The sequence below is a fragment of the Stigmatopora nigra genome, chromosome 16 (assembly GCF_051989575.1).
Source record: "Stigmatopora nigra isolate UIUO_SnigA chromosome 16, RoL_Snig_1.1, whole genome shotgun sequence".
Taxonomy (NCBI): domain Eukaryota; kingdom Metazoa; phylum Chordata; class Actinopteri; order Syngnathiformes; family Syngnathidae; genus Stigmatopora; species Stigmatopora nigra.
Genome location: NC_135523.1, coordinates 9550001 through 9565827, shown reverse-complemented (window position 1 = coordinate 9565827; position 15827 = coordinate 9550001). Strand labels below are relative to the sequence as shown.

The 15827-nt window shown below is 38.8% G+C and overlaps 1 protein-coding gene across 2 annotated transcripts in view; it reads left to right on the top strand.

The window, feature by feature from the left end:
* Positions 1-15827, top strand: part of mllt10 (MLLT10 histone lysine methyltransferase DOT1L cofactor) — a 55620-nt gene continuing 39793 nt past the window's right edge. For both annotated transcript variants that reach the window (XM_077735954.1, XM_077735953.1), the window contains exons 1-6: positions 1-420; positions 3831-3910; positions 6740-6794; positions 10161-10270; positions 12741-12844; positions 12989-13082. In XM_077735954.1, coding sequence (XP_077592080.1) covers positions 258-420; positions 3831-3910; positions 6740-6794; positions 10161-10270; positions 12741-12844; positions 12989-13082 — 606 coding nt within the window. In that variant the 5' untranslated portion in view covers positions 1-257. The remainder of the gene's footprint in view (positions 421-3830; positions 3911-6739; positions 6795-10160; positions 10271-12740; positions 12845-12988; positions 13083-15827) is intronic.

The window sequence follows — 15827 nt, the reverse complement described above, 5'->3', positions numbered from 1 at the left end:
ATTACACGTCGTGCGTCATGACGCACGTCCGGTTCTCCTTGATGGCTCCCCCCGCCTTCCCTTTACCTCAACATTGCGTCGTCAAGTGGTTGTTTTGGTTAAAAATATCGCTTTAGGAAAACACGGAATTCCGTTTTGAGTATGGAATTTGGGGCTAGCAGGACACAAAGCAGCCAGCCGGAGGATCGAGAGGCGCGTTAGGGAAGGATTCGTTACGTCTTCTGTGGTATTGCTCCGCATGTTCAATTTCTTCGTAGATGGTCTCCGGGGAGCGTTGCCTGCTGGTGGACACAAAGTTGTCGACGAGTAACATGAAGGAGATGATTGGAGGGTGTTGTGTTTGCTCAGACGAAAGAGGCTGGGCGGAAAACCCTCTGGTCTACTGTGACGGACATGGCTGCAACGTTGCTGTGCACCAAGGTAAGATCGACGCTCTAAGCTAAGCTAATAGTTAGCAGCTTGCTACTAAGCTTGTTAGCCCGGTGCAAGGTTATGCAGCGTCCAGATCCCAAGGCCAAGATTAATAGGACGTCAACTGAGTTGAGGACGTTGCCCTTAAAACGCTCTAAGTTCTTGTTAAATTTGTATGAGAAGGATTTGACACAAGGAAGAGCGATCCATTTTGCTGTCTGTCACCATACAAAACGAGGAGTGAGGCAAAGTTTACGAAAGGAAAACATTTACTAGATTCCTCTTCGCGTTTATGAATTGTCTGGATGACAACAATCCGGGACTCTCAGTTTGTGAACACTTAAAAATTCGATTATGGCTTGTGTTTAGTAAATGCTGTTGCTACCATGTTGGACCTTACTTGACCACAACAACAGCACCCACCGGGTATTTGCCTCTATAATTATAATAAGAGATTTTAGTTAACTTGGAAGAAAAAGTCTTACAATAACGGGAATAAAAAGAATTGGACATTACCAGATATGGCCGTGATAATTGAAAAACCGCAAAGTAGGATCGCTTTTATTATTGCTACCATACTACTTGGTTTCACGCCTATACAAAATTACTAGTACACAAGCACAATTCTCACGAAGTGTATTCCTCAGATACTACACTTATTAGCTTATGAAAAGACTGTAATGTATATAATCTAATTATAATCTTCCGTATATACTCGCATATAAGCCGCATTTGTTGGACAAAAAAATGATGACTGAATCGAGTGTACTGCTTTTGTGCGCATTAAAAGACGACTTGCACAAAACTGGTCATTTATTTCAAAATTGTGAAAAGATAAAATGCTAAACAAAATTTACCTTGACGTCTATGAATGAAATTCAAGAAAGAAACTCACTTGTGCCTGTCACCCGGAAATTATAGGATTTGTTTTAAAACAAAAGACGGTGGTTTAGTCAGCCTTAATAATATTTACTGAAAACGAAAATGTTAAAGCGAGAGAGGCTACCTATGTATTCGATTACAAATTGATTGCCACACTGAAGTCGCACAAGATGAATAATTTGTCAGACATTTGTAACTCGGATGATTTACATACAATGCATTCGTGTTACCAAATTCCGGTTTACAGTGCAGTTAAATCTAATGCGTAAGTAAGATGCGGACGCTGTAGCGATGGTGTGAATTTTGAGGCATTTTAACTGGAAATTTGCTGTTTTTTTGAAATGGTTGCTCCAAAAAAAATTCAAGTGACAACCTTTTTTTTATTTCTGGAGTTTAAGAGGTTGTCTGGGGTTTGCGTTGCTTGTCTGGGTAAACTCCAGAAAAGGTGGCAGATCTGCATCAAAGGCTTTTTCAGACAAGCAACAGTAGTGTGGATGCCAGCACATAAACTCATTCATTGTGATTGCGGCGCGGGTCATTTCATGAATTCACTTTCTTCAGGTGTCCCCGACTGTTGTGACTCTTGCGTCACTTGCATATCTGTTTAAATTAATTTTCTCTCTCCTTGAAATACTAAAAGTTGCAACTCTCATGCTTAGAATTTTTGTTTTTTTATGTTGTGCTTTCCATTTGGAAATATTTTTCCTGCTTTGCTACATGCTTTTTTTAAAGATGCAAATAAATTCACATATTTAACACATTAATTATGGTAACGTAAATAATAATTCAGGGGGCACGGTGGTAGAGTGGTTATTTGCACGTCCGAAAAGTGTTTAGCATTTTCATCTCACAGTTATGAGATCGAGTGTTCAATCCCCAGTGGCTTCCAACCTTCTCGTATGGACTTTGCATGTTTTCCCTTACTGTGTAGGTTTCTCTGGTTTGCTGGTTTAAAAATAAATCAGAAAGGGGCAAACACCTTTTCATAGTCCTTTATCATAATGTACTTCTGTTTTTTGCAAGTATGTACCACCACTGGGCTTTAAAGGCAATATCATAGATTATTTTTTCCCCTAAAGTTATTTAAAGTAGGTGAGTAATCTGCAGGCTATGCCACACTGCCCTATAAGGACGAGGTGAGCACAACACAAACAGGACTAGGTAACAACACTTGTAAACATGTCAACACGTGAATTACCATAAAAATGCAACATAATGAAATGATTATAGTGTACAGTGTTGTGTACAGTAATCGTTTGTATCTCGTGGATATTGTACACCAGACATGGCCGCGATAATGAAAAAACGCAACATAGGATCACACCCATTATTACAACCATACTACTGTGATCCTTCACCACTTCGCGACTTGAGCGCATCTTGTTTTTTATATTAAGTATAACACAAAAATGTCAAAATTCATGCTCAAACTCGCAAGCGGAAGACGGGGGATAAAAAAATGGTAGAAGTCAGAGTTCCGCTTCTTCGGCGCTGAGGAAGTAGTACCCATATTTCACCGTAAAAGGAATGATTGGATTGGATTGGATAACTTTATTCATCCCGTATTTGGGAAATTTCATTGTGACGGTAGCAAGAGGGTGAGAATGCCGATACAGCAAAGGCATAGTTATAGTAGAGTTGCAAAGGCCCCAGAACAACAAAGCACAAAGTACAAAGCAAATCACACTCGTAGATATCTGTTATACGAAATAGATGCGGCAAAAAACACATTGCGCTAAAATCATAAACAGCCTCTCATATCTTGGCCACCTGGCTTTCTCGTATCTTGAAATTTGTCCCGTATCTCGAGATAATTACTTGCTTGAAATGTTACTGCTTCTCGAATTGCTCGTATTTTGTGGTGCTCGTATCTCGAGGCACCACTGTACTTTTAAATCTCTACACCTATAGGCATATAAATCATTCAAATCTACAGTTCGACATCCGGACCAATACGGACGGCATTCTCAATCTTAAATATGTATTTATTCCCTGTGGTTACCACTCACTTGGTGTCCTTGAAAAAGGATGTTGTTGCCATTTTCTACCCAAAAATCAGGAGATAAAAAAAGATCTATGTAAATGGAGATCTATTTTATGGACACCACCCTCACTTATTTCCCCACTGCCATGGTTCGAATGGTTGAAACATCCACAATTGTGTTGACAGAGGAAACATGCTCGCCGCAAAAGCGTCAATGCTAGCAAGTGCCCGTGGTATGATTGATACCCGGCACGGAGACGGCTACATAATCCTAGCACTGACAGGGAAAGCCATTTTTCTCCCTATTAGAGTGTTATTACATGTACTCGGTATTTTTATTTATTCATTCAAATTTGTTAAAATTGTTAACAATAGTAGTACTTTTGGTCAATCCATTAAATCATTCATTTGTACTTTTTAATTTAAATTGAATGTGTGCTGAATGATAATATGTTATCAGTAAATTGGCCTGTTTTATTTGTTGTGTGAGCCAGGGTATGTGAAAATGAGTAACTCTGTTTCCTTATTGTGCTTTGTTCTCTTCTCTCTGCAGCCTGCTATGGCATTGTACAGGTGCCCACTGGTCCGTGGTTTTGCAGAAAGTGTGAATCTCAAGAGCGAGCAGCCCGTGTGGTGAGTCTCTCTTTCTTCTAGCAACTCATTTATGCTTAAAGCTTCTGGAAGGTTATTTTTATGATTTTCTTTTAATTACATGACATTTGTCTATTCAGTGGTACCTCAACATAGGAGTGGCCCGACATACGAGCATTTCGAGATACGAGTAAAAGAATAAACTTATTTTTGAGTGTGTCTGCATCGTAATCCAAGTTAATTTAAATTCGTATTTTATATCGCAATTCACCGGTGCAAAAAGTCTCCCCCACTCGGCCCCTCAGCCCCCCCTCTGTCCTTCTCTCTCTCTACCCTCCACGAAATCTGTCCAATTTTAGTTATATTAATCACATTTTAGTAATATTAAACCACCAGTTATGTTACTTTGTTTATAGATGGCAATTAGAAGAAATAAAACATTTTTTTCCAATCCAATATCCTTTTTTTGGTGTTTTTTCAAAGGGTTGCAACAAATTAATTTGTTTTTAGTTAATGTCAATGGGAAACGTTCGTTTGAGTTACGAGAAAATTGACATACGAGTTCAGTCCCAGAACAGATTAACCTCATATCTTAAGGTACCACTGTAATCCTTATAAAGTGTGATTTATGGATGGGTTCGTGGGTGTGGTGTGCGTTTGTATGTTAAGATTCTCTCGCTAAGTTTGTCCAAACCGTGCAACGTAGCGAGTAGATTTTTTTTTTTATGGTGACCAGAAACGGATGTAAGATCCTAATAGATGAGTGATTGAATTTCTTCACCTTCTCTAAGTGTATAAACTCAATCTTTTATTTATATATTTGTTAAAGCTGAAATTGCGGCAATCGCTACATTAACCATGAAATTCGAGGGATTACTGTAATTATAATGTGTGTGTGCCTATTTTGGTTTAGCTTCTTTATACTTGTGTTCAAGTCTTTCATTGTATGGGCTGCTGCCCGTATCTATAACTGAGGTCACACTTTGCTGGGCTCAAAACAGTGACGTGTTATCTATGACCATTTTTCCATTATGAAAGGTCTCGCAAATGTGTGATGTGCATCCTTCAATACATTGATCAACTGTTTTGTCCATGGTAATTTGTACAAATTGTCATTTTTCACTTTAATGTAATGTATGACTTGCACTTTTCATCTAGTCTTTACTCATTTTATTTTTTACTTTATTTCACTACTGTGTTCTTTTTTTAATTCAAAAGAGCATTTGAAACACGTTTTTGCATGTTAATACTGTGTATCTATTCAGACAAAAACTTAGGTGAGTCAATGAGACATTACTAGTGATGTGGAAATGTTGAATTTTCTCAAATTTTTCAGTTTAAATTGTAATGACACATTAAATTATTTGCGGCTTGTGAAAAGCTTCAACCTCAAGCTAGTCTGCTAGTCCTTGCTGATGGTGTTTGTGCCAAAAGTGCTGCGATACTTGATAAATGTGGTTTAAAAAAAAAGCTTGATTCTGATTAGATGTCAGGGACTAGGAAACAAATCGGCTCCAAAATTAACTACATGTATATGATGAACACTTTTCTATGATTTTGTCATTAACATATTTGAAGCACTACTTCTGGCAGATCCGCTCAGCACCAATTACTGTCAAGTGTCATGTGCCTAATTAAATATGTGTGAGGAGCATTGATAGAGGATTATGGGCATATAACCAGGCTCCGTTGTTTCGGTGTCCCATCTATGGAAGTAGAAGTTTAAACTTAATTTGACCTGGACAAACAATGTCTTCTTCACAATCTTAACCATGTTTCAAGCATAGATGGACTTAGTGTAGTTGTTGATGCAGGAAAAAATACAGGTTGGAAACAGAGTTCAAATGGCTAACACTGATGACTTCACACAAGACTGTATAGCTGGGGTAAGCAATTATTTTTTCCGATGGGCCAAATCAGAAGCTGAATATATTGCAGAGGGCTAAAAAGTTGAAATTTACTTTGTTTACTGATTTTGTTTTTACATGAAAACAAGTAAATTATATTGTTTCCAAAAGCTGGTAAGAATATGTCCAATTGTTAGATGATAATAGACTCCGGTCAGGCTGAAGGTTTCAAGGTGGAAGGAAATCTGAGGCAAACATGATGATCATCAGCAAGAAAGGATCTGTACCTGAACTTGGTATACTTCAATACTGAGCACGTTGGATCACATGTATAGGTAGAACCAGGAGAACCAATATCTGCTGAGCATGTTTTTTCATGGTCACTTTTTTACTGGACAGCGGGGATTTATTGTCCACCAAGCACTCTTTAATGAAGTATGCACCTAAAAATGGCTTACAAATCTTTGCTGTTTTGTGGGCTATAACAACATTGATCCTGCTGTTTTAGTTCATGCACTTTCCAAATGTTTGAAGGGGTTTTATATTCTTACTTCCAAGCAACTTTTCACAGGCTAGTTAAAGCCAAACGGCTGCCCAACCTGAAATTGAGATTTTTTTTTTTAAAAGTACTGTCATTTTTATTTTTGGAATACCAAGCAACACCAGCAAAACCTGGCACTTAAAATATACAGGCCTCCTATAGAGTAAATCCAAACTACCAAAACAATAAACCTTAATTTGAAACCTTAATTTGTTCATCACAATTGGTCAGTGATAACTTTCGTTCAATCTCGCATGACGTTCCAATAGAAGACTACCCAACTGTTTTTGCAGGTTAGGTGTGAATTTAAACATGGAATAGAAACAATTGGGAGAAAGAAGTTATCGTTGCCATCAAAGTTGATCGTCACATCGCACTAAACTTTACTCATGCCGTTTCACATACACACCAGTCACTCCGCATTTAATGACTATCACTCTAATCACAGTCTTGTCTAACTGGGGTTTTCTCATTTATCTGCAGAGATGTGAACTGTGTCCCCACAAAGATGGCGCCCTGAAGAGGACAGACAATAGCGGTATGCAGCATCACACACACTTACATATTCACACTCACATCTGTACTTTGCCTCTTGTGTTGTAAATTCCGTGTCGGCGGCAAGTTAAAGGGATGTGACTGCGCTAGTGCGTCTGTCCTTTGTATGTGCATGCGTGTGTGTTTGTATGTTTACGAGGGGGTGGACCACAATGCTTATAGTGTATAGCTTGTGAGGAGTCTCCTTGCCAGGTTCACCGAGAGGTCAGTTTGGTGGAGAATGTAAATATTCTGTGCTTGCGTACGTGTGTTCCTGTGTGTGTGTGGAATCAGTTAGAGAGAGGCACAGCTGTGGGATTGTGTCCAGGCCTGCAGGGAGGCATCATGACAACACTAACATACACCGTTTTACTACGTTCTCCTTAATTTTACCCTTCCCACGACCCCACTCGGTCGTGTCCTTTTCCTGTCCACCTCTCTTTCCCCTACATTTTCATTATCTGGTCCTGTCATCTCCTCTTTCTCAATCTGTTGGGCTGCGGACATTTTAAACCAACATTCATAAAGAATAGAAAACTTAACTGTAGTAAATTTGCACAAAACTAATATCTATTGTTTGCATTTCATCGTTTGTATTTCATACGGAGATAATGAAGAAATATGAAAACAACTCTGTGGAAGGTTTTAGGCATCATCACTACCTGTAGGTCACCTTGAAACAATCTTTTATGCCTTTCTATATATTTGGCATAAAATGTAAAAGGCCATGTTGTGTTTTGTTTACGACATATTTACTGTCACAGTTCACATGGCATTCATACCAAAATCTTATTTTTATTATCAGATATGACATTTTAACCACAACACAAATATATTGACAACAGTTCACCGTCTAAACAAATTGGACTTCTTCATTGCGTAGTTTCACAAAAGGGGTTTTATGGTGACTAGGAATTGTTAGCTTGAGGAGCGAGACTGCCACTTTTATAGTCCTGTTTTATAGGCCTCTTCCAGATTCTTGGAGGTACCTCAAAACAACAACATGCTCCATTTCACACCCACTGTCTTCTCCCTATCCCACCCTATGCTTTACTCCCTCTGTACTGCTTGCTAGGTCAAAGGCAGTTCAAGGGTTCAACTGTAAGTTTAAGCCTGTTTTTGTTTCCTTTGTGGGTGGAAAGTCAAGACACTTCCAACGTGGCAGAAGTCTCTTACTTCCCTTTGACCTCCCACTTAACTTTCTCTGCCAATCCTCGGTGCCCATTAGGTTTGATAAATTTACCAAGATACATGCAATTAAAAACTTTTGGTGGCATCAGTCAAGTCAAATTTATTTTATACAGTTCTACATCTTCAAAATAATCTCAAGGACTTCACAAAAACAGAATTGGAAAATCTCAAATAACATTTTCTTTGTTGGGAGGTAAAGCTGGGCGATAAAATGATAGTTATTGTGAAGTAATTTTTGTCAATGATAATATTGAAAACTTTTGATAAAAATTCGACAATTTTAAACTGCAATTACACTACCCGACCACATAGAACATGGGCGATAGGACAATAACAACCCAAAATGAGCGATTAGTAAATGGAGGACAACACAAATCAGATCCACTAAAAGATGCAAGTGAATTCTCCCTGGTGTTTCCGTACTTTTTCTTTTAAATGCCTCGTACCAGTTCAAAGAGCAGCCTTATTGAAAATGTCCTTAAACCAGTGTCCTTATTTGAGGACAGAATGAAATCAAATGAGAAATGAAAACGTTGCAAAATTGATACAAATTTATTAAGTTCATCCCAATCTTTTTTTTATTTTATTTTTTGCTAATGTCCATGTGTGAGTTAAATTTACATGTTTTCTTTTTGTGAGACTAAAAATAGTCCGCTTGGCAATGGTGGTGTTTTCAGTTTAGTGATCGACTGAAATGGGGTTTTCAGGAAAGATTCTGATTATCCGTAGTTAACAAAGGCCAATAATCGATATTTGGACCTGATGTACATTTGCAGTAAAAGTGTAAAAAATTAATTATGCAAGCCCTGAACTTCATAGAACTTTATTGAATCACGCAAATATATATATACTAAAGGAATGACCAAATCCAAATTTTCTATTCTATCCCTGAATTTAAAATATTTTCTACATTTAGAACCACATTCTTTTTGTATTCTTACAATTTATGTTGACGTATGTTAGTCATCGATTAATCTTCCATACCGGGCATCCTCGAAAGGGTTGTGGGGTTGCTGGAGCCCAACCCAGCTTGACTTCGGGGTGAAAGGCAGAGTACAACCTAGACTGGTCACCAGTCAGCCATAGGGCACACAGAGAGACAAACGCCCACCCACATTCTCAATCATACTGCCACCAATGGGAATCAAGCAAGGGCAAACGAACTTCTACACCACGAGGCGGCTCCATGTATTTTTTTAATGTACAATTCAGCATTATTTGTATGGCAACAAGGCAACAGAGGCTTAAGGGGTTATATTGGCATTAATCTCTCACTCTCTCTTGCGCTCTCTCTCTGTTTATCTATAATTCACATAAAGCATGATTTATAGGTGTATGAGTGCGTGTGCGTGTGTGTGTTTGTTAAGATTCTCTCGCTACGTTTGTCCAAACCATGCAACGGAGGTTTATGGTGGCCAGAAAAGGCTGTCAGATCAAGGTTGATTGAATTTCTTCACCTTCTCCAAGTGTGTAAGCTCAACTTGTATTTGTTACAGTTGAAAGCAGAGTTGATGTATGAATCATTGCTTTTACATGATGTGCCCCAAACATACCGCATGGCTAATTGGTCCGCCAGCGAGTTTCCAGGTGCTCCCCGAAACACTTTTTTTGGTCGCGACGGGAGTTATAAAACAAATCACGCTTTATCTATTCTCTAATCCTTTTAAAGCGTGATGTACGGATGGATGTTTGCGCACCTGGAAACTTGCTGGCATAAATTATTCCCCAAATTACGTTTGTAAATGACGTGGAAAGGCGTCTTGGGTCATCGCGTCCAGCACCATCGTGTCTCGCCGAGTCTCTCCCTCACAACAGTGAAAAGTGTTTTGGGGAGCAGGAATAGGTAAAGCGTGATTTATGGATCGGTGGATGTTTCATGTGAACATGCTGACACTACTTTTGTCCAAACCCTGCATCGTACAGAGTTGACATTATGCTGGCCAAAAAATGCAGATATTGAAATACGCAAATGTCTAAATATCAGCCCTGATAATTGACTCGGCAGTTTCTGTCCATCTTGGAGAAGCTCAAATTTAGGGTATTCTGTTGGGTACATTGATTTTCCACCTTGTAAGTTGCCCCTTGCTCGTGGTATAGCAAGCAATTATAAATAGCTTGGTGTATATATGTTGGTTGTGATCCAATTAAGCAATTTGTCTTTTTTTTATTGTGCTTGCAGGCTGGGCCCATGTGGTGTGTGCCCTTTACATCCCTGAGGTCGAGTTTGCGAATGTCTCAACTATGGAGCCTATTGTGCTCCAGTCTGTGCCCCATGATCGTTATAACAAGGTAACAATTATACCCAAATCCTTACAAACATATATGAATATGTACCGTTTTTTCACACATAAAACGCACCGTGTGATATGGCTCATTCTCATTTGCGGGTATAATTTAAGTTTTTTGTCAATATGCCTAGTCTGAAAGGGCGCTAGCATGACACTAGGCTAGCATATGTTATGCTAGCCACTAGCATACTTATGTTATGCTAGCCACTAGCATACCTATGTTATGCTAGTCACTAGCATATATTATGCTATCCGCTAGCGTATGTTATGCTAGCTGCTATGTTATGCTAGCTGCTATGTTATGCTAGCTGCTAGTGTATCTTAGGCTTGGCACTAGCGTGTTTTCTTTAAAGACACCACGCGCAAAACTAAATTTGATAATGCTTTATTGATGTCAAAGGTACACCCTGATACAAAGAGTTTGGCGTTTAACATGCTAGTCTCCACTGTCGGTCAAGTTGTGTATTCCGGGAACTTGATTCCAGCTTTGGCTCAAGCTCGGACAGTGCTGGCTGACACTTGAGCCCAATCATCCACAATCCATTGTAACTCGCGACATGCATCGCTCCCAAGCTTTTGATTCTCCTTGCTGTTATATCGGCAACGAAAATTTATTCCAAATCATCACGCAACTCGTGCGACGCTGCCTGCCCCAAACTACATTGTTGGCCATCTGTTAGCAATCCGTTAGCAAAGCTGTTAAATTGTGTTCGATCCATGGCTTCAGTCCATTTTCCAAGTGTTCACACCCGCATTGTGTTGTCATTCACGCCGGGCATTTCCTCTGTATAGCTCTGATATGCTGTTTCTTTAAGTGTTGAGTGTTTTTGAGGGTTGAAACCGCTGAGAGCACACAGAAGTCAAATGCCTTGCCACTCCCCTGGGATGTTGCGAATGGATTTACCGTAATGCTTGGAATGTGCGAGGAGGCTATTTTTAGGGTGAATCTCTGCTGGGTTGATCGCAATAAGTAGTGTGTCGACAAGAAATAAAACTAGTCACTGAAGCGATCAGGGCCATACAAAAATGTAGTTTAGTGCACAGACAAAGTGCACAGATATAACGCACCGACTCTTTGGGCGCATCGACCATTTTAGAGAAAAAATAGAATTTTATGTGCACCCTATAGGTGTGAAAATACTGTATATGTACATATACATATGTATAGGTATACATGTATATATGTATGTGTATTTACAGTTGTGGTCAGAAGTTTATATACACTTGTGAAGAACATAATGTCATGGCTCTCCTTTCCAGTTATTTCTATAACTCTGATTTTTCTCTGATTGAGTGATTGTAACAGATATTTGTCACAAAAACATTCATGAAGTCTGATTCTTTTATTACTTTATTATGGGGGAACAGAAAAAAGTCTTGACTTTCCCATTGTATCGTTTGTGGTCGTTTGAATCTAATGAGCCGTATTTAAATGGCCTCAGAGAAGTCACCACTTGTAGTCACTCATTATCATTCACAAGAAGTTAAAAGTCCATGCAATGAAGCTAATTTCACTGACACAACTTTCTAACCCACCAAAATTTATCATTCGTGTTGCTGTATGCATATGTTTGACCCAACAGATTTGATACCAATACCTTTTGGACATCAAACCACTCTGCAAATGAGCATATTTCAATTCATGGATGGTGTGACTTTAGACTGCACATTACTATACAAGTACCGTTTGTGCTTCCTACATGCAGACAGTGTGCGTAATACAATATAATTAGCATTTTTTTCCTGGTTCTTGGACAGTGAGGCACAGAGCTGCTAAGCAATCCAAATGCATACATTTATTGTAATTTACTCCACTAATTAAACATAGCAAAGCTTACTATCATAGACTCTAAATGTACGAGAATTTGCGCGAGATGCACTGATTAATATTATCATCGGCTCTTATCTTCTGATATTTCCTCTGCATAGTTGGCGGAGCTATGTTAATTCTGCTTCAAATCAGGCTGTTTGCTGTGGCAAGCGAAACCTATTCGTATAGGTTTAAAAGGAACATTCTGGCCATTTTTAACGTATTGTGTAACATTGTAGAAAAATATAATTAAAGCACCTAGTCCACTTCAGACAATGCACACAATTGTCAGACGCATTGTCAGAACATCAGAAGTTTGTGCCTTTGGACAATGTGGCCTTTGAAAGCCAGTTCTGCTTATAGTCTTTTTTCTATTTGACTCGTTGGTTCTAGTCGTTTTCATTAACATTAGAATTCTCATTCTCAACACCACCATAATGGATTTCAAATGCAGTACACCAGAAGACACATGCTTTGAGACAATTCACTATTCAGTAGAATCACCCAGTTTCTCAAAACTTTTTACTGCTAGTGTAGGTTCATTAACTGCAGGTTTATATATTTAATTTAAGGGCATTTACTTTCAAATTTTATGGTCTTTCTTACCTTTTTGTTTGGTTCTATTAAATCTGTCTGTGTGTTCCTCTGACATGTTTTACAGACTTGCTATATCTGTGAGGACCAGGGCAGAGAGAGTAAAGCGGCCACTGGAGCGTGTATGACTTGTAATAAACATGGCTGCAGGCAGGCCTTCCATGTCACATGGTGAGATTCCCTCTCTTCAGACTTGCCTCACTGACCAAAGGACCATCACTGCTATCACGTCATAGTTTTAAAGATTGATTATACTAGCAGGTTGGGGAAGTTTCCTGCTTTTCACATACATTTATTGTATTTTTCCTGCCATAGTGCCCAGTTTGCAGGATTGCTGTGTGAGGAACAAGGGTCAGATGCAGACAACGTGAAATACTGTGGTTATTGCAAATACCACCACAGCAAATTGGTGAGTAGCCATTTCGGTTGGGCACATTCCACAAACACAACACTGACATTGACAAGTCATTAAAGTAAGACAAGCCTTAGGTTTTATGCAAAGCTGATAGGATCTAAAAATTCAAGATGATCATAATCAATACTGACACCTTATTTAAGCCAATATTAAGATGTTTTTTGGGTTGTTTTGTTACATTGCTTTTATAGTAGAGATTATTGCTTGCCTCTTAAGTTTGCTCTGCTTGAATTAACTTGTGTTAGAATACCTTGCTTTGCTCTGAACTTTGCTTAGACTTAGTCATCTCCTTAATTGAGACAAGCTAGACCAGAGTAGCAAAGTTCTGTGTTTGAAAACAAATTTAAATGATCTTGGATTACGATACAGAAACTCAAAAATAAATTTAATCTAACCTCACACAAGATTCAATTCTATTTTAGTTTTAAATTTATATACTTTTCTTTTCCGTTGGCTCTATTTTCCCGCCTCCACCCTGACTTTCAGGTGCAACCTATCGAGTGTTGTTTGCTTTTGTCTACCCTCTAACCCAGTGTTTTTCAACCTTTTTTGAGCCACGGCACATTTTTTACATTGGAAAAATTTGTGGCACACCACTAACCAAAAATTTTACAAAATGACACTCTGTATAGTATATTTACTACAGCACGGACACTGGACAATTACATCATATTTGCAGAAAACTATTAATAAATGTTAATTTAAAAAAAAAAGGATATTGGATATTTTCTCACGGCACACCTGACGATCTCTCACGGCACACTAGTGTGCCACGGCACAGTGGTTGAAAATCACTGCTCTAACCCTTCAAAATATTCCAATTATGATGGACACAAAAGTCTTCACAATAGGATAATGCACGGCCATTTGCCAACTTGCCCGGGAAGTAGTACTCCTCTCCTATTAGCGAATAGGCCAAAACGTGCCGTGCGCACTGACTAACGGGAAAAAAACACTGAAAAAATGCTCATTCTGCTCAATGCTCGTAGCGACATTACACGAGGGAGTTGCGACCAGAAAGACAGTGCCCATTATGTTTTCATGAGCAGCTTCTCGCGTCTGCTGTATGATCGTATATCAAAATAGTATATAGTTTGCAGTCTAGCTTTGAATGCTCTGTTGACGCCAATATCTAGCGGCAGGATTTCTTTTGTATATACAGCCGAGATGACGGCGAGCACCAAATTAGTGTGCTCGCCGTCATACTGGGTGTATTGAGAAAAAGAACGCTATATCCCTGCAGTCACTGTGCAGTACTTTTTCTACGGGAAAATAGTAGACTTTGCCGTAGTTGTCCTAGCGACTTATTTATTTTATTTTGACAACATTTTTAGTATTGCGCTCTGGATTATAGGGCTCCCTGTCTATTTTAGTGAAAATTTAAGACTTTTATGTGTGCTTTATACTCGTGAAAATCAGGTATATATTAGTCTTGTGTTAAAGATGTGTGGCTTCTTTTTCATTCATATTCACATTTTATTTCGTGTGTCAGCGCGATGTGGTCATATGTATAGATCGACCGATTATAAGCACCAATATTTAGATCAATATTAAGTGACGTACTGTCATCCTTCAACACTTTGTGGCTTCTGTACAAGAGTTTGTCAAACATTCTCAAGACTCTTGATATTGAGTGGAATCCATCAAACCCCCCCTCCATTTTTTTAACCAAAGCCAGTGCTCTGATAGAACCCCAAATTTTACTGAGGATGGCTAGTGCTTTTCTCGCAACGCACTGTTCTTTCATCACTCTGCCTCTACTGTTCTTATTCTATACCCTTGGTACAATGAAGCTGATTATTCAGATGTGCTATCAAATACGATAGTCCTGTTGTGGCCTGTGTGCAGAAAATCATTGTGCATCATTTGAACATACAGCTGCCCTTTCTATAAAGTGCATTGAATTGCTGAACTATGCATACTGATACCACTTGCAAGAAATTTATCCGGCAGTCATTGTAAGGTTTTTTTCTTCTTTTTTTTAACCATTCACACAATCCTCCACCATGGCATTTGTAACATTTTTTCTTGCCTTGCCACCTGTTCTTAATTAGAAATGTTTCTTGTCATAGTGGAAACTGACAGTTGAAATAACCAGAAATAGCTTCTTTTTTTAAAAGCCTTTCTTTAAAACATGATCATCTTTTCGGTCTTTTTGAAAATTGTTTTCTGGCACACCGTGTTATCAGTTTTCACTTGAGAATACCAAGATGCAATTGGCCACCATAAATAATACATTTCTCTCTAGCATCTTTTTCTTTCTATGAAGTCAAAGGTTTCATAAGCTCACATTCAAGTTTTGGTTTCCGAATTCCGCGAAACCTGTACTTACGAACATCTCTACAAATTAAATATTTAGGCTACGAAAAGCCCCAATGGGAAAACGTTTGTCTCTAGATACGAAAAAAAAATCAAGAAACATGAAATCTCAAAAATTTAAAAAACACTTGTTACATCCTGTGTTTCGCAATTGTTTAGATATAATTACTTTTCCATTGGCTAACTCCTAAGACATGTTGGCCTCCCATTGGCAAGAAGGCATCTGCAACTCCATGATTCCAGACCCGAGGTCAGAGCACAGTAGGGGGACTAAACAGCAGCCCGGGTGGGGTAGTGGTCACCGTGTGCGACAGGGGAGAACAGTGTGAGCTCGACCTGAAAACCTCACACTCTAGGCAAGGGTCCGGCAATCGAAAAAGTTGAAAGAGCCATATTGGACCAACAAACCATATATCTGGA